General features: G+C 47.8%; 10 protein-coding genes across 10 annotated transcripts; 4 read left to right on the forward strand and 6 right to left on the reverse strand.

The window, feature by feature from the left end:
- Window positions 1-982: 982 nt before the first annotated feature.
- V1508DRAFT_294925 (general substrate transporter) lies at window positions 983-3,078 on the reverse strand. Its single transcript, XM_066936573.1, has 2 exons — window positions 2,687-3,078; window positions 983-2,633 (listed from the first exon to the last, which is right to left on the reverse strand). The coding sequence occupies exons 1-2, from the start codon at window positions 2,902-2,904 to the stop codon at window positions 1,277-1,279; spliced, it is 1,575 nt and encodes a 524-aa protein (XP_066792947.1). The 5' UTR covers window positions 2,905-3,078; the 3' UTR covers window positions 983-1,276.
- A 1,139-nt stretch (window positions 3,079-4,217) lies between these two features.
- V1508DRAFT_435255 (uncharacterized protein) lies at window positions 4,218-4,745 on the reverse strand (the record flags this gene model as incomplete). The annotated part of the gene is made up of 2 exons (XM_066942058.1): window positions 4,218-4,592; window positions 4,644-4,745. The coding sequence occupies 2 exons, from the start codon at window positions 4,743-4,745 to the stop codon at window positions 4,218-4,220; spliced, it is 477 nt and encodes a 158-aa protein (XP_066792948.1).
- Window positions 4,746-4,855: 110 nt separating this feature from the next.
- On the reverse strand, window positions 4,856-5,330 carry V1508DRAFT_294940 (uncharacterized protein). The gene has a single exon (XM_066936575.1). It carries the CDS (start codon window positions 5,180-5,182, stop codon window positions 4,949-4,951), a length of 234 nt encoding a protein of 77 aa, XP_066792949.1. The 5' UTR covers window positions 5,183-5,330; the 3' UTR covers window positions 4,856-4,948.
- V1508DRAFT_442149 (uncharacterized protein) lies at window positions 5,074-6,113 on the forward strand (the record flags this gene model as incomplete). Its single annotated transcript, XM_066942318.1, has 2 exons — window positions 5,074-5,811; window positions 5,853-6,113. The coding sequence occupies exons 1-2, from the start codon at window positions 5,479-5,481 to the stop codon at window positions 6,111-6,113; spliced, it is 594 nt and encodes a 197-aa protein (XP_066792950.1). The 5' UTR covers window positions 5,074-5,478.
- Window positions 6,114-6,731: 618 nt separating this feature from the next.
- On the reverse strand, window positions 6,732-8,527 carry V1508DRAFT_426137 (uncharacterized protein; the record flags this gene model as incomplete). The annotated part of the gene is made up of 2 exons (XM_066941528.1): window positions 6,732-8,144; window positions 8,204-8,527. 2 exons carry the CDS (start codon window positions 8,525-8,527, stop codon window positions 7,089-7,091), a joined length of 1,380 nt encoding a protein of 459 aa, XP_066792951.1. The 3' UTR covers window positions 6,732-7,088.
- Window positions 8,528-8,998: 471 nt separating this feature from the next.
- On the forward strand, window positions 8,999-11,270 carry V1508DRAFT_294931 (uncharacterized protein). Its single transcript, XM_066936574.1, has 6 exons — window positions 8,999-9,411; window positions 9,473-9,784; window positions 9,844-10,215; window positions 10,271-10,345; window positions 10,393-10,977; window positions 11,035-11,270. Exons 1-6 carry the CDS (start codon window positions 9,107-9,109, stop codon window positions 11,225-11,227), a joined length of 1,842 nt encoding a protein of 613 aa, XP_066792952.1. The 5' UTR covers window positions 8,999-9,106; the 3' UTR covers window positions 11,228-11,270.
- Window positions 11,271-13,817: 2,547 nt separating this feature from the next.
- V1508DRAFT_295021 (uncharacterized protein) lies at window positions 13,818-14,578 on the reverse strand. The gene has a single exon (XM_066936576.1). It carries the CDS (start codon window positions 14,327-14,329, stop codon window positions 14,027-14,029), a length of 303 nt encoding a protein of 100 aa, XP_066792953.1. The 5' UTR covers window positions 14,330-14,578; the 3' UTR covers window positions 13,818-14,026.
- A 2,118-nt stretch (window positions 14,579-16,696) lies between these two features.
- V1508DRAFT_426150 (glycosyl hydrolase) lies at window positions 16,697-18,788 on the forward strand. The gene has a single exon (XM_066941529.1). The coding sequence runs from the start codon at window positions 16,721-16,723 to the stop codon at window positions 18,437-18,439; it is 1,719 nt and encodes a 572-aa protein (XP_066792954.1). The 5' UTR covers window positions 16,697-16,720; the 3' UTR covers window positions 18,440-18,788.
- Window positions 18,789-19,883: 1,095 nt separating this feature from the next.
- On the reverse strand, window positions 19,884-20,770 carry V1508DRAFT_426152 (uncharacterized protein). Its single transcript, XM_066941530.1, has one exon. It carries the CDS (start codon window positions 20,585-20,587, stop codon window positions 20,183-20,185), a length of 405 nt encoding a protein of 134 aa, XP_066792955.1. The 5' UTR covers window positions 20,588-20,770; the 3' UTR covers window positions 19,884-20,182.
- A 719-nt stretch (window positions 20,771-21,489) lies between these two features.
- On the forward strand, window positions 21,490-22,615 carry V1508DRAFT_464445 (uncharacterized protein). Its single transcript, XM_066942901.1, has 3 exons — window positions 21,490-21,751; window positions 21,799-22,083; window positions 22,129-22,615. Exons 1-3 carry the CDS (start codon window positions 21,557-21,559, stop codon window positions 22,264-22,266), a joined length of 618 nt encoding a protein of 205 aa, XP_066792956.1. The 5' UTR covers window positions 21,490-21,556; the 3' UTR covers window positions 22,267-22,615.
- The last annotated feature ends 238 nt before the right edge of the window (window positions 22,616-22,853 follow it).

Below are 22,853 nucleotides of genomic sequence, written 5' to 3' on the forward strand. Positions count from 1 at the left end.
ACTTATTCCGAGGTAGGACGAGCGTGTGGCGGTGCTGACCTAATAGGGTAAATTTGTACAGGAACTTTAAAGGAACTTGGTGGCAAAATATCTCTATTGCTTGACGTATACCATCGGTTAGTTAGGTGACTGCCATATACGGAAGTAGAGGTGCGATCCGCATACAGCCACGGGCCACGCTTAGCTGTGCTGTCTCGGAGTCAGGAAGGAATGCACTATGACATACAACCTGATCCTGACTCCCGACCAGATTAGGGCAGCGCAAGAGCTTGTCGGCTCGTTACACCTAACCTTCGGACCTGGTGTGGATACCGACGTCTACTTACGCTAGTCCCAAAGAGGAATGGTTGGTTTACTCTCCATGAATCTCCTTGTGGAAAAAAAAATAATATCGCGCTACGGCTAGGTTTAGGTAAAGTCAGTCAGGGGGGTGATCAGGGAACAAAAGAGGGGGAGCCACGCCACGCCAAGCTTAGGCAGTCACTGGTATATGAATGACTTGCTCCCCAGCAATTGCACGTAGTCTTCAGAAATCTGATCTTGTTTTCGTGAAGGTCAAGTTCGAGTCCCATTCAAGTCCCAAGTCGCAGTCACCAGGAACCTGTTACCAGCAATCTCCTTGCAGGTCAAAATCCAATGTCTCCCGGAACACCAACTATTTCTTGTGTCAATTGTGGAGAAGTCTTTGAGAAGAAGACTGCCCTGCACAGGCATAGGCAAAACAAACACCCAAGGGTACCACATTCCAAGTAGGGGAGAGTGAATATGATTTGATTCAGGGGAATCAGGAGGGCAAGTTTCATGTGTCCAATCTGTTGCTGTCCGATATCTGGAAAGAATAACCTTCGCCGCCACGTGGTAAAATGTGGTTAGGAGGTATGATCGTAATTCAGAAGTGGATATTCAAATCACACAAATGTCAAGAGCTGAAACTTTTGCCGGTGCGGACACAAACCAAAATGATTACTTCCATTGAAGCACACTCTTAGTATTCACGTTGCCTGGAAGAATGGTACGATTAGTGTCATTTATTTGAGATGGGCCCGGCGGAGATGGTGGTGGAATTATAGCAAGTCGGCCTGATGCGGGGATGCCTACTTTGGGCCAACGCCTCTGTGGTCCTGATCCCAGTTTACTCCGTTGCGGACCGACGGGCCGACTCTTCCTCTCGTGAATGCTGGCAAACTACTTCTGGCACCGATGCATCACTCTCAGCGGCTCCGCATGCGTCCTAGTCATAATCTCGATCATGCTTTCAAATAGCTGGCAATGAAACTTATGCAAGGTCACCGGAGTTCACACTATCCAATGATTGGGTAGCCAGTTGTTGGACATGCGCCCTCGTGCTCTGCCTTAAACGCTCATTCTCAATATCGCGTGCCAGCATTTCGAGCTTATCCGATTCTCGCCGGTCTAAGAATGACTTCCACAACGGCTTGCCATGCTCGAACACCTCATCCATTTCCTCTAGTGTTCGTTTCTTCGTTTCGGGAGCAGTAAACCAGACGTGAATGAAGGCCAGGATGTCGAAAGTTCCAAATATGAAGAACACACGCCACTGTACGGAACGAAAAAGCGGCGGCACAGATAAGCCGAGCGCGTAATTGGCTGCCCAGTCAGATACTGTAGCAAGGCTAACCGATTTGGCGCGAATGCGGAGCGGGACGATTTCGGGTGGATATATCAAAGCCACAGGACCCCATGTCAAGGCAAAAGTTGCGACGCCGAGATATAAGCATGCCAGGATAGCGAGACTCGCAGAACGGTGGCCAACGATAATCCATGTGTTAGGCTGGTCAGTGGCGGGATTAGGTTCGCCGTACTGCTTAAACAGGCCGCCAACGAGGAAGAGCCAGAAAGACAGTATCGGAGCCCCCAGTAGAAGAGCAGGTCGGCGGCCCCATTTGTCGATCCATATGATAGGAGGAATAGTCATGATCATGTTAATGACGTACTGTATTGATGATGCGAGCCTCAAGTTTGCGATGCCAGCCGACTGGAGGATGTAGACGATATAGTACATCATGATGTTTATTCCGCTCAATTGAGCCCACATCTGGACGGCCACTGAGAGCAAAACGCGCTTACGCATCTTGCGCGAGATCAACTCGCGATAAGAGTTGGAATGTTCTTCACGCTCGCAACGGATTTGGTCTTCGATTTCCTTGTACTCTGCAATCACAAGCGGATTATTGATGTCTCCATTAGCCGTGCGCAGCAGCGCGAGCACACGTAATGTCTCGTCCCATCGATCCACACTCGCAAGCCAACGCGGCGAATATGGAAACCAGAATAAGCCAACGAAATATATAGCGGCAGGAATGACTTGTATTGCCCATGGCAAGCGAAATGACGCGGTTGAGTCGAGAAAAGAGCAGCCGTACTCAATGACGTACTGAACCGTGATGCCGCAAGTGATGGCAAAATATTGGAAGACAACGACACGCCCGCGGATCGTGCGCGGCGCAATTTCAGACTGGTAAATAGGAACGAGAGCGGAAGTCAAGCCAATGCAAAGACCCGCTATCACACGCCCGACTATTAGCATCGGCACGCCATTGGATGCAGACTGTATTACAGTGCCTATGCACCATAGAACCGCCCCGATTTGCATCGCGATCTTACGTGACAGCCTGTTATTATAGTTAGCAATCTTCGTGACGACGGGGCACTGAACACAACTTGCCTGTCACCGAGAAAACTAGACGACAATGCTCCTACTAGTGAACCTCCTGCCATGGAGCTAGTGATAACACCTTGGCGGATTCCCAGCGGGTTGTCGAAGTAGCTTTGGTATTGTTCTGTCCCAATTATACCTGATAGCGAAGCTATGTCGAAACCCCATAGCCCCCCGCCCAGGGCCACAAATGCTGATATTGTGTAAACATTCAGAACGCGAACCATAAGATTTCAGATCGGTTGCTCTTCGGCAAGTGACGAAACTAGTTGCAGTAAATTCCGAGATGGTAAAATAAGTAATAACTGCGTGAATGCAAGCTACATCTATCTAAAGAAATTGGTGCAGCCAGGAGCGCCCAATATTTGCTGCGAGTGCATCGGCGGAATGGCAATGCGCACGAGGGCGAGAGCGTGGAGGTTGTATACTACGTGCTGAGTGGTGGCAAACTACGAGTCATACCCACGCGAAAACTCTACTGCTGCTGCTGAATTTAGAATAGATGACATCTGTCGTAAATTGCACTAGCAGCGCCTTGTCAGGTTAGGTGCTTGGCAGTCTAACAGATATCAGGGTTCCCCACAGTCATTGTATTTAAGACGTTTGAACTCCATTTTTCAGTTCTGCTGATGAACGCTGGTTCTCGTCAGCACTAACTCTCTCTTAGGTACTGTGCAACGCCCATTAACTCTTACATTCAACTGGGTTGGTGGAGCACCCCAGCACACGTCCTCTGAACTACTGTGCAACGCTACCCTGCAACACTTTACACCTAACCCCCAAATTTACAATAGAATGCAACAGCCAGGGCCCTCTCCCTTAACTATGGATTGGGGCAACACCGCTTATTAGGGCTGTTGCGAATACGAATATTCGCAGATTTCAGCAATATTCGTTATTCGTATTCGCAGTTCTCAAACGGTGCGAATAATAAAAAATTTATTCGCAAGGTTAAAGTATGCGGAATAATTATTCGCCGAATTGACTTCGAATACGAATAATTTATTCGTTATTCGCAATTATCACGTGACATAGCTAAAATAATGACATGGGAGATCCGAATTGGTTATGCGACTGGTGGAAGGCCCATAGAAAGGATTACCCTCACATGGCTGCGGCTGCCAGGGATTACTTAGCAATACCAGCCTCCTCAGTCTCAGTTGAGAGATTATTCAATGCGGGGGGGACGTACTTGGGGTACGGAGATACTCCATGAAGGCTGAGACTATGCGGATTCTAATGCTACTAGATGATGCATATAAGCAGTAGTTGAGTGCCCGACTATCATATTACAGAGCTAGCGTACATAAGTGCTAGTAAATCATTGTATACAGTTAGCATCTCATTTTATAGATAGCAGACCACTCTCCCAGGTTTTTTGTGGTACAATTTAGTTTTCCTGCAACGCGCAACTGAACGGAACATCGATATATATATAAAATTAACTAGTCAATAAATAAACTTTGCAAATTGCGAATATTCGCAATATTCGCAAGTTTTGAGGAATAATTTATTGAACCCGCGTACAGTATGCATGATGCTAGGAAATAGTTTGTATGTTGATGAGCTCAACGAAGTAGGTCGCGTAGCCTGTGACAAATGTAGCTCCAATGAGTTGTTGACCGCTAGCTGCCAAGATCGCCGTAATTGTCCGCTTCAGATTCTTTCGACGGAAGCACTCCATTTCGGCCATAGGCAATGGAATGCCGAGAAGTGTCCAACCCTCAATGTTGGGTTGGTGCAACTTGCTGACGGCGACATCGCCCTCCAGACGTTTCATCTGACTGTCATAATATTTTTCGTCACCCATACCATACATCCTGCGCAGCTGACTTCTTCGCTTATTCATACATGTTCTGTCGTATGAGCCAATATGGTGACTCCAGAAATAAAGGGTAGAGCGCGACAAGGAGAACTGTACACGAGAGTTCAGAGATGCACAGATACAATCGATGCCTATACTTACGAGGAAATATATACATCGAGACAACCGGTAACCACCACTGTCATTTGCCATCGATGTGGCTGCTTCCATTGGCAATGACAACTCTAAGGCATATTTAGACATCCTTACCAAGAGAACAAATTTGGGAATTTACATTGCGAATTGGCCAAGGACAATACTTGTATTGAAAAAGTAGAGGAAGAAGCCGCGAAGCTCTGGCTACATATCTCTCCAATCCAAAGTGGCGAAATAGTAAACATAATACCAATGGCGGCACCATTAACGGCACGACCGGCCAGGTGCAATTTCCATTCCGTGGCTAACTGCTACAGCAGAACGCCTACTGTCGATGTGCTGGCCACAACAAGAACTTGTGGTTTTCGAACATACTGTTCAAGGAGAGGTGCGGCGATAAGCGCAGCGACAAGATCACAGGCTGGGCCAATCGACGCCCACGCAGACAAGTACCTGGCGGGAACAATGTACTTGCCGTCGACTTGAACCACGCCGAATTCTCGCTTAAACTCGTCTAAAGCAGCCAACTGACCTCCGGCGAACATAGTCAAGGCCCAACATCATGGAACCAATCGACGTCCACAGTGCCCATAAAGCGTAACGCCAATGCGTCCGAAGCATCTGCCATTTCTTCGACGGGTCAATAACTGTATAGTCAATCTGACTCGAGGATAACGCCATTGTAGCTCAAGTTGACTCGGTTTTTGAGCAACGCAAAATGCGGGGAACGTGTGAGAGAGCCAAGCCAAACTGTCGGCTGTTATTGTCTTCGATAAGGTTGGTCGCGCCGCGCAATTAATGTTCCGCGGAGCTAATTTGCGGTGGGGAACATCAATTGCGGATGACTCGGTCTCCCACCCGGACGCCATTGCCGGAAATCGCATCGATTGGTGTTCGACGAGGGCCTGATGGGTCTATATCTCTCCATATATTGGGCATCCGACTACTTCTAAACACCGAAATTCTGCGACTCGGCTCGGTCTCCATGCTCACGTCTGTAAGGCTGCCGTCGTCAGAATCGCGAGTCCACGAAACAACTGTCCGGTCTCTGCGATACGAACTCGAAGCAAATGTCGCGCCCGGTTGCACACTTGTCGGGTTTCACATCCACCACACGAGCGACCTGTCGATCTGCACATCCAACTACTTCCTTCCCGAGCTCGAGGAAATCGTGGTCGATCGTTCTAAATCCAATTAACTGCCAGATATCAATAGGTCAGAGGAGATGGGCCCGCACACGCTCTTCACATGAGGGACGGGAATGCTGAAGTGCAAGAGAAGCGTCATTTGAGAATCTTTTGTGACCGCGATGTTGTGGAAGTGTATGCCAATGATAGGTTTGCACTATCGACAGTCGTTTACACAGAGGAGCCGACTGCGTTGGGAATAAGTTTGTTTGCTAAGGGGAGGCTAGGTAGTGCGTTGGTCGAGGAAGTTAAGGTCTGGGAAGACATGGGATCTATAGAGATGGATTAAGTCTATTGGGAATGTACCAATTTTATGACACCCAAATCCGCTACAACCGCCCGACACTTCCTTATCACTGGGTCCGAAGGGGGTGAAGACCGCGATCACATCAAGAAGTGGACAGTTCTTCCCCCAACTCCTAAGTGAACTACACGATGGTGCCTGTGGTTATGTGGGACGCTATTCAAGAGATATCAACAGGTCAGAAGAGATGGGCCCGCACACGCTCTTCACACGCTCTTCACACTGAGGAACGCGAATGCTAAAGTGCAAGAGAAACTTCATTTGAGCTTTTGTGGCCGCGATGTTGTGGAAGTAGATTTGCACTATCTACAGCCGTTTACACAGACGAGCTGACTGCGTTGGGAATAAGTTTGTTTGCTAGGGGGAGTCTAGGTAGTACGTTGTTCGAGGAAGTTAAAGTCTGGGAAGACATGGGATCTATAAAGATGGATTAAGTCCACGTCGGATTGGTACAAGAATTGCACTTACAACTTGTAACTGACATTCTAAGAGGACTGGTTGGTAAATATAATATGAATACTTATCTTTGTCAGCTATGTGAAATCTGCTGCCGGTATTCCAATGACATATATCAAACAAATCTCCAATTATTATTTCAGCGAACTCGTGTAGGCGTGCAACTGGTGTCTAGATCGCTTGACCTTCCTTACTCTTCGTCAGCGAACTTTGCTGACTTTGTCCGAGTGTCTTATCACCAACTTGCGGATGCTGCTCGGAGACCAGGGAAACTTTTTTTGTAGTTGAATGTGTTACGGTTTTGACAACTTGTTTGATTCGTAGTAGGAATCTTTGATTATGAAAACGAGCTTGTAATATCGTTTAATCTTGTTATCATTTTCTCGCGATTTTTGATCCTGATAGAAGGTTCTATGGGATTCTTGCACAGAAACTCTGGATCAAGTTCAATTAAATTTATTGCTTCCTGGTGAATTTCTTCATATACAATCTTGGTGCAAGGACCTACTTAAGACTAGCCAGAAATCGTCGCCTGATATCTTGAGCAAGCTTGACATTACTGCCGGCACGCTCACGAGAGTCGTTCGCGCGGCGCTCAAGCCATTCATTGCGATCCTTCACAAACGCCTCCATCCTGGCAATTTGGGCAGCGACCTTCGCCTTGTGGACCACGCTCATTGTCGACATATCAGGGCGCGGAACGTTCTCCGCAGGAGGGAATTCGGGCCTCCGAGGTAGACGCTGCTCGACTGGCAAGATGTCCAACTTGGGGCCGGGCAGAGTCTGGTACCAATACGCAGTGGTGGACCAGTCATCGCGAAGGTGGTTGGCGTGGCCAGATTCCATGGTCACCTTGATCTTCTTGTTGAATCTAACTGGATCTGGCAAGTGCCACCGGTAGCTGACCTGGTAGTTGGGAACGTCTTCTTCGTGGATGATGGTGCCACAGAAGGGAAACTGATTCTTCTGCATGCCCCAGCCGTGACTGAAATAATCCTCGCCGCCAGTGCCGTGCATGCTAGGAGGCCAAGTGTCGTCATCAATAAAAATCATGTCATCTCCCTCACCCCACCAAGTTCCTTGAAAATGCGCGACCGAGTGATTGCACCCGATGTAGCTGCCGGCACCTTCTGTCTCAAGAATAACATAATTGCTCTTGCCGTCTAGATTCGGCACCTGAGTCTCTAGGCTATTGGTTTGGACCTCAGGTGGTGCCCAGCCATTTGTTGGATTCTCACGGCGCCAATGGGCATGAAAGTACAAGGTGTCTTTGCTCAGTGGTTCGGGCAAGAGCTCGTAGTCAATATAAAAATATTGAAAGTAGGCAGCGTCGTTCTGATTCTCGATTTCAATGCGAGCACGCCTGTTGAATGGCATGGGAAGGTAGCAGTTGAGGGCCGAGGCACCGCCAAATTTTTTCTCTTCGGATGGCTTGACGGAAACCGTGAATGGCATCGATTGCATGTTAGCTGCCATTGAATGTCCCACGCAGAAAAAGTCGCCGATTGGTGCGAGAACGCTAGGGTCCTCCTCACCGTCCCAATACATCTTAATCAAGACCTACCAAGGTTCAGCAACTGGTACAATTTCGAACATGCCACAACGTGTGAATAACATACCTTCCTATAGTAATCGGGATCGTTGACCTCGTAGTTGAGACCAAGCGCATTGTGGATCTCCATCATGGCTACACCGGACTTGGAATAAGGAATGAGACCGGGTCCGACGATGCGGCGACAAGTCTGCACGAACCAGAGATGGGTGATAACACCAGGACCTTCGAGATCGGCCAAGACGGCTGTCTCTCCGGGCATGACGACAAAGGCATCCTCGTTCAGTCCCTTTTGATCCCAACTAGAGACTCGAGCGCTACGAACAACTTTGTGCTGCGCAGCACCGCCCATCAAGTCCCCACCGAGGGAGAAAGCAGAAATTTGGCTCATGATAGTGATTGAGAGAAGAATCAGCTATGACAGTGATCAGCATTGAGACTGGCAACAAGTGGATAGCTGCACGTACCAAAGATCGGCCTGGGAAGCAAGAATGCAATGCGTATGATTATATTAGAGCTGTTAAGCAGGAGCTGGGGAGTAGAGAGCGGATTCGATCGTCTTTTAGTATTGAACGCTAGTAATATCGCAATGCGTTGAAAGCAGTGGTTGACAGCCCGCCTCTGCCCCTCTCTCATCCGCGATCTGCATTTTCCGCTCCCCTCCATTTCTCTGGCTATTGATAGAACGGAAGCTGGAGAGTCGTCTCTGTATGGGCAAAGTTGCAAAGTTGCAAAGTAAAGGAGTCGCCACCATCGCAGTACTCGGTTTAGGTTCAAAAGTGGGGCAAAGCAAACGTGGTGACGTCGGCCTTGGTAGTCTACTCCGCGGCTTGGCGGAATGAGTTTCCCCGCATCCAAGAACAGACTTTGCCGACAACTTTTACGTCGGAACCACCGTTCCTATTCCGCGCTTATATAGATCGTGCGGGCCATACATTACTATCTCCCCGGCTGTCGTCTAAATAATGACATGAATACTGCAATGGCTTCGCCAACGAATACCGCTGCCTCTAGCGTTCATGGTCGGGTCCAGTTGTCCGAAGACGCTGGATCCAGACCCAGCAATAGACTGAAACGACTGGCGGAAGGTCTCGGACCGTCATCCGAATCCACCACCAGCAGTCGCCACCAGTGCCGACGGCGGATTGTTCTGGCCTGCGATGTTTGCAGGTCACGAAGGACCAGGTGCGACGGTCGACGACCACGATGCTCGTTTTGTCTGCAACACGACTCACCGTGCATTTATCGCCCAGCGGCAGCACCAGCACCATCAAAGTAGGTTACTGCCAGAGATCGCGACGAATTCAACTGATTATTCTTCTCTTTCATTCTTTAGGCTGGAACTTGAGATCTCGACAATTAGAGAAAGTCTAGACCATATCACTCACCTCCTCTCCAATCGAGCTGAGAAACTCCATGCCCCGTCTTCGCCTGTTCTGGAAGCCGCCGGTGAAGCTGTGTCTCCTGATCAAGAGGCAACGCCAGACTTTCCTTTCATGACCCTTCGGACGCGGTCAATGATGATTATTATTGGGGTTGACAAAGATTTGGCAGACTTTCTCGTCAACATGGAGAGAGCTGACATCACGAGATTGGCTCCTTCAAGGGGTTCAAGGCTCTTGGTGCTTCAATACCAACGGGCGGTAAGGTCAGTAGACGAATTCCAAGGTGCATGTGGGAATAGTAGCTTATACATGGTTGGTTTAGCGCGCTAGCGGCATTTTCTGAAAGGATCCACACCTGGTATCCAATCCTCCACCCCGGTTTTTCAGACCAATTCTTCCAGTCAATCACAGGCTCGTTCCTTAATTCAACAGACTCCTGTCTTGTGCTTTTGGTTGCTGCAATCGGTTCGCTAGCCGAGTCCGGGTCTGTTATGGCTGCCCTCGAAGCACGTCCGGATGCCCCTTACATCGAATCTGCACTGGCAATGCTGCCGACAGTGTTGCTTGAATGCAGCCTCCGGAGCCTGCAATGCCTTGTCCTTTTCAGCGTATATTATTGCTGCCTCGTGAAACCTTGTCAGGCTCATGACTATGCTCTCATGGCGTCTTTCAAGGCACAAAATCTCCTCAAAAGGTATCTATCCAACTCAGCTCGTTGAAGTTCTTTAATCATGGACTGATTTAATTAGTCAGCTTTACGCGGACGACGCTGAAAATTTGGAGCTTGTGCGACGGGCGTTTTGGGCAACTCTGTTGATTGAAAGGTAATGTGGGCTGTATCTGCAGTTGTGCGATTCTGACAAGGGAATAGCGAGTTGGGAATCCAATTTGACCTAGCAGAAAGCGGCATCTGGAAGCTTGACAGCCATATACCGTTGCCAGACAGCCACGAGACATGGAGTATTGCTACAACGGCCAGTCCTGTGTCGCCCGCTTCGCCTGAGAGTGTCAAATCAACTGGAACAAGCTCCGATGAGATGCGATCGTACTTTCTGGCCGAGATCGCTATGCGCAGGATGCTCCATCGGTGCACGATATCTATTAGCACCACTTCAGATGGCCACTTCATCTACGCTCCAATAATCGCAGCCGAGTTAGAACTCCAATTAGAGCAGTGGCATGCCGTCCTACCGGAGCACCTCCGCTTCGACAGACAGCCCGATTCAGACGACAGGATCAACCAATCTGCAACAGCAGGCTTTCTGCAAGCGCAGTACTACTCGTGTAAGGCGTCCATCTATTGGCCTGCAGTATATCAAGCGGTAGAGTCGTCAGAGGCCGACAGCGATCTACTCCCTTACTGTCGCAAATTCTTCGATTCATATGTCAATTTCATGGTGAGTGCGGCTTCTACGGTCCAACGCTGTTTGCCCAACCTCTGGACTCTTTATGCAAGGTAAGAGATCTTTACATATTAGCCTTGACGCTCCTGCGTGTGCTCATTCTTGGGCAGTATATTCATTATCTCCATGGCAGCCTTGAAGGCTGCAAACACGCCATGCCTGCGCAGTACTATGCCATCACAGGTGGCGCAGTGCTTTGAACTGGCGAGCGAAACTTTTCAAATAATTGGTGGTGTCAGTCCATCTCTGTCAGCCCTTCTAGAGATACTCAATGAACGTGTTTCGACGCGGCATACAGGCTGAAAATAGAACAACCGGAGAGGAATCGTCGCGACGTATTCGCAGAAGGCCACATGGGAGGAGTACGTAAAGCCTGGCCTTGTTTCGGGTTAAGACTCCTTTATGTAAGCTACGCGGTTAAGGCGGATCGACAGCGGTGCAAGTAATCTCGACGAATGCTTAGCAGGGGTGCGATAATCTCGGAAAGGGTTATATTTGGCCTGGAACGGAATCGTCTGAACCTGCATGTGCAAAAAGTCTTGAAAATTTGTTGGTTGGTCAGCTACTGCTCGTGCAAGCCATGCCGACTCTCTCATCCGAAACCGGCCTCGGCTCCATGCGCGCATTTACGGCATCATTTACATGAAGTTTAACGGCTTGCAGGGACTCGACTAGATATTTGCTGCGGTCGGCTTGTGAGCGCGACGTTTGTGGTCCAGTCATGCCATCGCGAGCCTACGAATAGGACCTTGTGTCTATGACAAGGTGCTGATGTTGCGTAGTCATGAGTTCTGACGTGATAGACTATGGGCATAAATCGATGTGTTACGGCATTTATATTTCCGATGAAGTTCCGCGAGCCTTCAAAAGAAATAAGGATACAACTAGAAACAAGATATTTCCTCGGCCAGACAAGGAGAAACCCTTTAGTAACTGCTAGGTCTCTACAGCGGAGAGCGGTCAATCAATCAACAAAGACATTAAGAACATTCGAAACCGCCCCAGCCGAATGATGCCGGAAAACGAATAACCCGGACGAGCGAGTAGATCTTGAAGCCCAGCTAGTCACACATACACAAGTATGCACGTACAAACAAAGGAGCACCTGCCATGTCTGGACTTAGATACGCTCTGGTGACACATTAATCCTCTACCGTGGATGGCAAGGACTAGTTCATGACAGAACGCTGGCTTATGCGACAGTACCCACGGCAACCTGATCCTGTTTTAATTAGTTATACGTAGAACAAAAAGTGTTATTTTGTACCGCAAATAGATACTGTATGACCGTGTGACATCAGGAAATTCTCCATATGGACTTCGTACTTGTGGCCTAAGCGCGACATTTCTGCTCTGTCCTTGTTAACTTACGCGCCGTGTGCTGGTGCTCCCGGAATCATACTGCCATCACTGTACTTCCCTTTGTGAAGCAGGCCCAACTCCTCGCACATCTGCAGATCAGCGACTTAGAAATTTTTTCAGTGATCTAATTGCATGAGCTCAACCGACTGCTTTGTCAAATCCCCTTCCTCAAACAGTCTCCTCACTAATTCGCTGCAGGCCCGACGTCATACGCGGATCGTAGATACTGAAGGGTGCTTATGACGTACTTCAGTACGCCCATTTCAACGCTACCGTCATTCTGGAGGATTGTTAGCCTGGACACGGAACAGAAAGTGTGACTTGAAATGAAATAATAAATAAGCCCTGCCCCAATGTGAAACTAGATCACCAAGCAGCGGCAACCAATCTGGATGTCGGAGATTGTTCTCTTTCACATTTAGTGAAGAGCTGCTTAAATTTTGACCACAACCAGACATGGCTGAGTGGTATTTACAAACATCAGAGTACGGTCAGGGTTTAATCCATGAGGAATACTATATAGCTGGTAGAACTAAACTTGATTGAAAAACACCGCACCCATTGTGATGGCGGGACTTCTTCAATTTATATGACATCTTATGTCCTATATACGGCGGATAATTTCCTAATTAGGAAAGATCGATGTGGAGTATTTAAGGTCAGGTCCAAGGTTCACAGTAATCTAGCTGCGAAGTGTATATTCTCGGAACGCTTAAGGTTCCACAAGGATATATTATATCGCACTGTCCGAATGAGCTATCTATGGAATTTCGAGGTTCGTATTCGAGATTTGAAAAACTGGATTAAATTTTTCGCAATTGTCAGGACTCCGGTAAGGCCTGTAGGTCTTTGAAGATTGTGCGGTTTTAGCTCAGCTAAAATTACTATCTGCATTAAAAGAGGGAATGAAATTAAATGAAATTAAATGAAAGAAGACCATAGGATCGTAAAACACATCCACAAAGTGACGAACGACGAATACAAAAAATGATTCGCTATAAAAAATGTACTCTCTCTCCTGGGTCACCGTGACAGCCATCGTCACATCACAATTTGTTTATAGCCATCGTCCATGAGCATCAGCATTGTCATGGTTTCCGGCCTCATGGAATATCATCGAATTACAAGCAGATCTCGACCGGAATTGAACATCCTCTCTACTGATACCTCAGATGCTGAAATAGCGAGATAGTCCCTAGCCGCCAGAGCCATTTGGGGATACTCGTCTTTGTTTCTTCGCCACCAGTCGCATAGCCAATTAGGCTGTTTCGTATCGCTCTCAATAACGCGGGCTGTATCAAAGTATCGGTCGATGTCCGAAACTTTAGGAGAGTCCACGGACGAAGTCTTCGTCCTAAATCATCTTGCTCACTGTATAACGGTGCGAGATGTAGTACAGTTACCGCAGGCTCCGTAACTTGATAAGCTAGGTGAAGCTCATTACGGATAGCCTGCAAAATAAGGCGACCACTATCTTCATCGTCTCGGAGCTCTTGGAGAATTAGATCATGTTGTAAAACGCGCTATATATTATACTATTACTACGGTCTCTTGCCAACTCCTTTTATAATTGAGGAGTGGCCCTTGCACGGTGAAAAACCTTATCACTACAACACACGTGTTTGCTATTACAACGATCATTGGCTAATTCCTTTTTCCACAGATCACCCTTAACTCGAGGATCCAATATGAGTGCAGTGTAGCAAGTATCGATTGCGTCCATGAAGGTTTTAATACTTCTTAATTTCCGCAACCCATTTTTAACTGCAGCAGCAATGTCCTTGTCATGGCCGAGAACTTTCCACTCCGCTCTGATGCGTCGTCAAGTAATTCGGGGAGTTCGTAGTATATCGGAACAGTCAGACTGATTTGCTGCTTCTTGTTCGTGATAAATAGGGCGAGCTCGTTGAATTTCGAGAGAATGTCGTGTACCTGCTGAAGTCGAGCCCAGTCTTTATCACTAAAGCACGGCATGGGGAGGTCGCTTTGCAGCTGCAGGAACTTGTTTATCTGAGTCCTTGCTTGCAAGCCCTCGCTTAACATTCAAAATGTTGAATTCCAGCCAGTGTCCACGTCGTATTCAATAAATTTAATCCGGCAGATCAAGGAATTTGAAAACCTCTTTCCATTTCTGCCTTCTTTGAGGGCTTCGATCAATCCATATCGCAAGCATCCGTAATCTCGCTAGGACACCTTGATCTTCAAAGGAGCATGGTTCTCGATTGCTTACCGATGACGCCACGACCAGCTAGATGAGTCCACCATTCCGCGGGTAACTGTTGGAGCAGGATGCCCGCGATTGAGATGAAGTACACCACAAGTTTCGAGAAGTGGTGCAGCTAAATCGCGGCCACAAGATCACAAGCGGGACCAATCGAAGCCCATGCTGACAAGTACTTGGCCGGGACTATGAAGGTACCGTCTATACTTGAACCACTCCAAACTGGCGCCTAAATTCATCCAAGGCCGCCAACTGACCTCCGGCTACATAGTCAAGACCTAACATCATGGAGCCGATCGACGTCCATAAAGCTATCGTCCCTTAGTAAGAAGGCAGAAAAGCCGTAGACAGAGACTGACCCCATAGGCAGTATCGCCAATGCGTCCTCAGAATTGTCCATTTTCTCGATGGGTCGATAGTCGATACTACAGTAGTGCGTAAACTCAAACCTAAGATGATGCAATGCAATGGACTTACTTGCTCGTGGAGGATTCCATTGCAGAGTAAGGTGAGCCTTAATCGCAGAGCTTGAGACAAATAAATTTATTGAGAGAGAGCCCACCAAAGCGATGGAAAGATAATTATTATATAGACTGAGATCAAACATTCTCAGCAATGAGACGGCACACTTATGTATGGTTGATTCTAGCGAAATGTCGAAACTGAGGATTCGAGAAGATTGCGGGCAACGATTTATCCTGGAAGTGCGGCCTTGTGGGCAACGGGATGTGGGAGACGAGAGAGCGAGACCCTTGGCGGATGAACACGCCATGTAGCGCACCCTACGCGGAGGCAACAATAAGTTCCGCGACTCGGCTCCACTATAGTAGCACGTCAAGGCAGTCGACCTCTATGCTATCCAATTAGAGTTTCGCGTCCTCCGCCGTCTGCTCCGCAGTGGGGATACCGCACATCGCATTGTGGGTAATTACAGACGACTGATGTCCAAGAGCATGGCGGGTGCAGTCCCCATATGATTTCGCTATGAATATCTTCGGACACGGTCGCGATCATTATCGACAAAAAGACAAAGTTTCACGAAGGGTCCGAAGAAAATAGCTGCCATTCGCGGAAATCCCTGCCTGTAGATCTACACCTCCGGTAATTATCTCTAAACACGAGTTTCTTTCACTTCAATGCTTCTTATGTAGAAGCACAATCCAGCCATAGCGGAGAAATGCAGCTGGTCCGGAATCACGTGTTATGCTAAATAGCCGCAACGACAGACGTCCCCCCTTATCAGCTCCTCATAATGTAAAACGAATACCCAACTCAGCACGTTAACTTCAGTAAATGCTGTGTCAGCAACAGCGGTGATGGCGCAATTGACAGCGCGTAACCTGCACCTTTCCGTTACCTTTGACGCCGGTACCTTCGAACCAATAGCACACTGGGTCAGGGTTTCTTGTCAAGTGGACTGCGGGGCTAGCTTGCTATTCGCGGTAACTTCGCGATCGCTCCGCGTTCGCACTTGCTCTTTACTGCAGATGCACATCGACAGTCCAAGAATAGTCATTTCGTTGGGCGGGTGGGCACGACTTTATTAAGAGTTCAACGTGTACTGTCGAGATTGTCCCGACGTTGTCCTCTATTTACTCACACTGGCCACTGGGTCGCACCAGTAACTTGTCATTTCTAGGCCCATTGCCATATTATTAGATTTGTGTCACTTCCTTTCATTTTGGGCTGCTGTGAACGCCAGATTTCTCATTTGGCTGCGAAACACGTCTCGGCTCCGCATCTTACAAATAGACAAAGGAATACGTCGTCGAAATTATCCTTGACAAATCTATAAATTACCCTCGGCGAGCGGAGTCATGGTCAAATCTTGTTTCAATGAGGAGTACCGTCCCCAATTCCACTTTACCCCTGAGAATAATTGGATGAATGATCCCAACGGTCTGGTGTACCACGATGGAGTCTATCATATGTTTTACCAATACAACCCCAATGGAACCACATGGGGTTACATGTCGTGGGGGCATGCAATCTCGACCGACCTTGTGCACTGGAAGCACTTACCGATTGCGCTCGAGTGCGAGGTGGATTCGAATGGAAACGTCATGGAAATGTTCTTCTCTGGTTCTGCCGTTGTCGACGTTAACAACACGTCTGGTTTGGCCATTTCAATCGGTAAGGAAAAAAATGGCAAGGATATTTTTTCGCAACCTATGGTGGCCATCTATACTAGTACCTATCCTACTGCCCACACCATGTCCAACGGCCACGTCATTCGACAAGGGCAGCAGTCACAGTCAATTGCGTTCTCCAACGACAAAGGTTTAACCTGGACCAAGTACGACGGTAATCCTATCATTCCATCGCCACCACCCGAGCACGCCGACCAATACAACCAATTCCGTGACCCGTTCGTGTTCTGGCACGCGCCATCGCTGAAGTGGATCATGGTAGCATCTCTGGCCATGAAGCAAATTTTTCTTATCTATTCATCGAACAATCTGAAGGATTGGACATTGGAGTCCCAGTTCGGGCCGTACAATGCAAGGTTCGGTGAATGGGAGTGTCCGTCGTTGTTTCCACTCTATGTGGACGATAACACTGCAGCCGAAAAGTGGATCATAATGATCGGAATCAATCCAGGCGGCGTCATTGCCGGATCTGGAACTCAGTCGATCATCGGATCTTTCGACGGAAAAACTTTTGTTGCCGATCCGTCAGATGTGTACGACCCCGAGAAAGTCCCGTGCGGCTCTACTGTTTTCCAGGACTTTGAGGCCACATCCTCTACATTTGAGGAGCTGGGATGGGCTGCTACTGGCGACTTTGTCGGTAGTGGGCCACGGAAGGCGTCGACTGTTAATGGGGGAAAGGTCAAGGGCTATCTCGGGAACGGCATCATGACAACGTACCTTTTTGGCAATATCGGGACTGGCACGATTGCGTCACCAAAGTTCACTATCAGAAAGGACTATATCAGCTTTCTGATTGCAGGCGGTTATTATCCATACAATCCGGCCACTGCTGGAACTCCTGAAGATAATCAGGTCTCCATCACTCTCGTTGTGGACGGGAAGGTCGTACATTCGCAAACCGGCACCAATATAGAGACTCTGGTGTGGCGCAGCTGGAATGTGGCAGGATGGGTCGGCCAAGAGGCGTACTTGATTATCACCGATGTCAACACTAGCCCATCTGCCCATCTCCATATCGACGAAATTGTGTTTTCAGACATCCCCAAGGACGAGGCCAACTGGAACGATTTCGGCCCGGACTACTATGCTGCCGCGACCTACAACGGGCTGCCGACATCTGAACGGACCGTGATTGGATGGATGAACAACTGGGCCTATGCCAATAGTATTCCGACCAGTACGTGGCGCAGTGCCATGAGCATTCCACGCAAGTTAGCACTTAAGACCATCGACCACAAAGTCCGACTTGTGCAGCAACCTGTGTCATCTTTGTCAACTCTCTACACCTCGTCATTGTACAGTCGAAATTTCTCAGTCGTAGAGTGTGGCGAGACTAAAGTCAATGTGCCTGCGCCGTACAATACGAGAATGAAAGTTGCACTCAAATTCACGCGCGGAGCCGGCACCAAGTTCGGTGTCATCCTGTGCTCGAACGCGACCAACACGCAGGAGACCGTGATCGGCTACGATTTCCTAGGTCAGAACATATTTGTCGACAGATTCAAGTCTGGCAACAGCTCGTTCGTAGACTCGGAGCAGAATGCCTTCCCGGGCTACTTCATTGCAACCATGCCGACTAAATCAACGGATGTGATCGAGCTCAACATCCTATTGGACTGGTCGTCAGTCGAAGTCTTTGATGGTAAGGGACAGGTCGCGATCACTTCCCAGATCTTTCCACTGGATCACGGTGCCGCCGACGTCAAGTTGTTTTCCGAGGGTGGATCGACAAAGTCTGTATCTGTGTCTATCCATGGGATCAATTCGGTCTGGAAGTAGATTAACGAGGGCTTATTGTGGCAAGTTCATTAAAAGATCGCATTTGCTTAAGAGAAAGAGAAGAAATATTATAGATGAACATTGACTTTGCCTTTGCACGTTAGTGGATTTAGTGATGAAGTTGTTATATTATTATGGCCGAAACAGTTCAGGGAGTAGCTGCGACAGTATCTGGAAAAGTGTAGGATTTTATTTACTCAGTCGTATTATAGACAGTTCAGACCTTGTGTTTGGGCGTTGTTGTAGTAATATGAAATAAGAATCCCTGCGACTAAAGCCCGGCAGTGATAAACGGGGCACTCCAGGCCAAGTAAAGGATTTTGTCTTCTAGAATATAAATTGTTCCCTGTTTCTTGTCTACCTAGCCCAGAAGCGTCCTTCTAGCCTATTTGCAGCCCAGCATGGTGACACTTGGCATCAGGCTGAACCCATGATTCTCATTTAGTTGCATTATGCAAATGCACGGGTCCTACATTGCATTCAAATAATAGATCCTAAGTGCATAAATTTCTTATGTATGAAAATTAATTCTATTTCATGATTCTGCTAACATAAAGTGATTACTGAAATCTCAGAAGGAACCAGAAGCTTCCATCACCGGACACTGACAGACATCCCACGAAACAATCATACAGGAGTCGACTGCAATGTCAAATAACTTCCATCGACTTTGTTCCTCAACCGCGCAATGCCGAATACTTGCCTGCAAACTTCCGCACTTCCCAGTAAAACAGTCTACTTAAGGCTAGCCAGATTTTGCCTCCGAATATCCTGCACAAGTTTGACATTATTGCGCGCACGATCACAAGAGTCGTTCGCACGGCGTTCGAGCGGTCGAGCCATTTGTTTCGACCCTTTATTGCGTTCAGTGCCTAATCGCATAGTAATGAGTCTGAACGTATAACCGGCAAACCAGGGCCTGGTACGGGATTGAATGATTGAAATTGCCATAATTAAGCGCCGCATAGTCAGTGACTGAGGGCAAAATTGCACCACGGTGGGTGTACCAGGGTCGTCTGCCATACAAAAGTGGGATTGAAATAATTGAAACTTAAGAGTTTAAGAGCCGGCTGCTGTGTTGTCACTTGTTTTGGGGCCAGAAGCCCGACCCAGAAACATCACCAAAATCGACTAATATGAAATTAAAAACTATAGGTAGACTGGAATGAGAAAAATCGGGCGAGTCGGATGATACAATCGTTATGGCTATATCGATTACTTCAGATATACATAAAAGTGGGTAAGAAGTATGGCTGACAGCAGATAGCACGCGCGGCGAACTCACGACCGGGACTACCAGATACGGAAGTAGGGCAGCCACCTGTATACAGCTCCCAGCGGCCACGCTGAGCAATAGCGCTGCGAAGTCCGGCATACAAACAGACCGCAAGTTGACGGCTCCAATCTCCGAATTGGGCTACAAAAAATTTAATGCAGTCGAATAGTTCGCTGAAATTGTTTATTTTATTTTTTGATCTTATATACCGCAAACTCAGGGCAGAATTGTAATGTTGTCGCGAATAGTGTTCTGGTTCAAATTGGGTGACGGTGAGAGAGAAAATAAAGATGTGAGAGAGAAAATAAAGATATGAAAAATTGCGAAACAAATTTAGGAGAGGAGGAAGATTACTTATAAATCCGAAGAGCACAATAGATGGGCTTACCCAGTGGAGTTATTGCGCTGTGGATGTGGTGAACTCGAGGTCAATTGCCGTGCTTGACTTCAGAAGTATGCGATGGGAGTTATCGACAAATGATCGAGAACACATCAACAGCAGGGACGACTGCTATGATCAAGCACGGCATGATGATAGCAGGGTCTAAATCCCGAGTAGCACCACTAGAGAGGCAGCGACGTTTGTAATCAGGTGTTTGTTGAGCGTTCTTGAAGGTGTCGGCGATATTGGCTTGCATTGAGGCAGTTCGAGCTTCTTGAGCAGAGGATATGTTGATATTGTGCTGTTCCTGCAAGTGACTCACAATAACAGTTGTTCCACCAGATTCTCGATACTCTGTTGTGCAATGCTTACAGCACCAAACTGACTTGCCGTCCTTGTTGGGAATAACCTCATTACGGCCAACAGGTGTGTCAAGCCAGACTTTAGAATACCGTCGGTTTTTCGTAGTTGTAGTTGCTGAAGTAGACATAGAAGGAGACGACTGTGTACGAAGTACTTGTGAATCATGAATCTCAAATAGCTCGTTGTCAAATTGAGACAGTATTTCCGAGGGTTGTTGTAACGGTACTCGACTTGACTAGGGCTGGACTGGACTGAGACTAGACTGGACTGAGACTAGAAGCGAAACGATATATATTCCTTAATACAAGACTGTCTCTTGACTTGATCCTAGAGGACAAACCCCTCCTTATATACTTGACCAAGCAGGAGAACTAAAAACAAACTAAACATAGAATAAGACAAACTAAACATAGAACAAACTAAGTATAGAAACAATACGAATCATAGGAACACGCGACGGCGGCTGGAGGAGGCGCAGGACAGTGCGGCTCACTCAAAGCGGCTGTCGAACATCGGGTCCGCAACATCACAAATGACTCTACTCAGCAACACCTCGCTTAACCGGTGCAAATAGTACTGGTTATCATTACAGTTGTGTAGTCATTTCGGTGATTGATGTATATCGATTGATATGAATATATGTTAGCGATATTGATGTATTAGGTTGTATCTATAAATTGTGAAATTATGTATATCTTTCTTGTCTAATCATATAAACCTATGGAAACTAGTGGCGATGTGGCAGTGATGAAAAGACCTACTAACTATGAGATGGCTGGAGAATCATCATCAGTGCCAGGCTTTGGCTAAACCTACCTTCGCTGCGCAGTTGCGGATAAGGCTTCAGTAAGCACTAAGCCAGATCGATAACCTTAGATCGATTCTCGGGGCTGCTGCTCGATAACGGTTGATCATTTCATGCCATAAACGTCAAAACTTAGAAATACTTTACCTCTCCATATGAGATCATATATGGTCATATCGCAAGGACCATCGGCTGAGTCTTTTGGAGGGTTATCAAGCCTGGGACCATCCTTGGCCTACACGCCAAACAATGACGTATTTCGAGCTGTGTCTCCTAATTATATGAACATGAATGCCTCGTTTGTCCCGATCCATTTCGCCGGATGTTGCCTGGCACAGCGCAGCTCCAACAATGGTCTCCCTTTGTTCTCTCGGGGCAGGACTGCATCTTCTCGCGGATAGGAGAAAAGGTCTCCTCCGAAATCTTTATCCGCAACAACCAATCTCTAGCTATAGTGACTCTGCAGCCAGCAGCGGTGTCTTTAAGGTTATTGCGTAATTTCCAGACAGACGCTTTGTTGAACAAGCACACAGGGAATATCAACCGCCTTTAGGCTAATATTTTTGGTTGTCGACCCTGTTCTGCTCACAGGAACTGTGGACCTGGCGTACGGGCGAGCGTCCGGCCCCGCAACTCGCGACAGCACGAGCGCCAGAGCTTACGTGTTGGCCTTTATGTGTATCATGAGTATCTTCCAGAACGAGATTGTGCCACCTTTTCCAAACAAGATCGATGAATACCCTTCAGAGGTGCAGAATCTGTTGGGACATGCCCTCGGGGACGCGAGTCTTACAGGCCTTCAAACGGTCTTGATGTTGGTGGGTGCTATGCTCAGTACAGTCGCTGACTCTTGGGCAATGTAGGAAATTGTATCAGACTTTATCTGGTCGTACTCTCTCATGCCGCATGGTCTTCATGCTAGGTGGACAAAACTACAAGAGTCCAAACCACTTGGCACAGCACCTGGTCGTCAGGATCGACAACAACGACTCTTCTTCTAGTTATGCTAAATGTTTGACAAGGACATCGCGCTACGAACGGGGCAACCTCCTATCATGGCCATAGTATTGCGACCTCACTCTGCCAGATGGCTACGGGTTTACCCTATGAGTCAGTCTGCTGAATTAAAGCGCAGTAATGGCGGCCACCATAATCGGTTTGTCCTGAGAATTTTTCTGCGGAAGCGACCCCCGACGTAATCTTCCGCCGACACAAAATGCCAAACACCATCTGTCTCTTTTGGCATACCCATACTTACCGTTCTACTTGTTGGCCGTTCGTTGCGACGTTGTCAGTTCTATACGTGCAACGCTGCGCTGAGCTCACAGATTGTATCACCGCTAATCACACGGCGACTACTAGGGACAAGGGCGTTGTCCGACGTACAGCAGGAAACGTTCCATTGCATTGCGTAGCACTTGATCTCTTCCAACACAGAGGCCATTGTCGACGTCCCACCTTCGCGTCGACGTCTGCGCTTGTCTAATAAAAGCACAAGGGATCAGGCGCCTTAATTAGTCTCGATGTAGTAAACGCTAAGTCTGACCCCGACTTTGAGCTCCAATAATATAAATACAGCGCCGGGGCC

The sequence above is a fragment of the Lipomyces doorenjongii genome (genome assembly GCF_038497915.1).
Source record: "Lipomyces doorenjongii strain NRRL Y-27504 unplaced genomic scaffold V1508scaffold_92, whole genome shotgun sequence".
In the NCBI taxonomy this organism is placed as follows: Eukaryota; Fungi; Ascomycota; class Lipomycetes; order Lipomycetales; family Lipomycetaceae; genus Lipomyces; species Lipomyces doorenjongii.

What these genes read in the sequence shown, in the direction of transcription:
- V1508DRAFT_294940 (XM_066936575.1), bottom strand. Translation starts at nt 5,182, where the DNA reads ATGTTCGCCGGAGGTCAGTTGGCTGCTTTAGACGAGTTTAAGCGAGAA.
- V1508DRAFT_295021 (XM_066936576.1), bottom strand. Translation starts at nt 14,329, where the DNA reads ATGTTAAGCGAGGGCTTGCAAGCAAGGACTCAGATAAACAAGTTCCTG.
- V1508DRAFT_294925 (XM_066936573.1), bottom strand. Translation starts at nt 2,904, where the DNA reads ATGGTTCGCGTTCTGAATGTTTACACAATATCAGCATTTGTGGCCCTG. An exon ending in TCTAGTTTTCTCGGTGACAG is followed by an intron (nt 2,634 to 2,686) that starts GCAAGTTGTGTT and finishes CTATAATAACAG; the next exon opens with GCTGTCACGTAAGATCGCGA.
- V1508DRAFT_294931 (XM_066936574.1), top strand. Translation starts at nt 9,107, where the DNA reads ATGAATACTGCAATGGCTTCGCCAACGAATACCGCTGCCTCTAGCGTT. An exon ending in GCAGCACCAGCACCATCAAA is followed by an intron (nt 9,412 to 9,472) that starts GTAGGTTACTGC and finishes TTCATTCTTTAG; the next exon opens with GCTGGAACTTGAGATCTCGA. An exon ending in GCAACTCTGTTGATTGAAAG is followed by an intron (nt 10,346 to 10,392) that starts GTAATGTGGGCT and finishes ACAAGGGAATAG; the next exon opens with CGAGTTGGGAATCCAATTTG.
- V1508DRAFT_426152 (XM_066941530.1), bottom strand. Translation starts at nt 20,587, where the DNA reads ATGTCTACTTCAGCAACTACAACTACGAAAAACCGACGGTATTCTAAA.
- V1508DRAFT_426150 (XM_066941529.1), top strand. Translation starts at nt 16,721, where the DNA reads ATGTCCAACGGCCACGTCATTCGACAAGGGCAGCAGTCACAGTCAATT.
- V1508DRAFT_464445 (XM_066942901.1), top strand. Translation starts at nt 21,557, where the DNA reads ATGCCTCGTTTGTCCCGATCCATTTCGCCGGATGTTGCCTGGCACAGC. An exon ending in CCAGCAGCGGTGTCTTTAAG is followed by an intron (nt 21,752 to 21,798) that starts GTTATTGCGTAA and finishes ACAAGCACACAG; the next exon opens with GGAATATCAACCGCCTTTAG. An exon ending in TTCAAACGGTCTTGATGTTG is followed by an intron (nt 22,084 to 22,128) that starts GTGGGTGCTATG and finishes TGGGCAATGTAG; the next exon opens with GAAATTGTATCAGACTTTAT.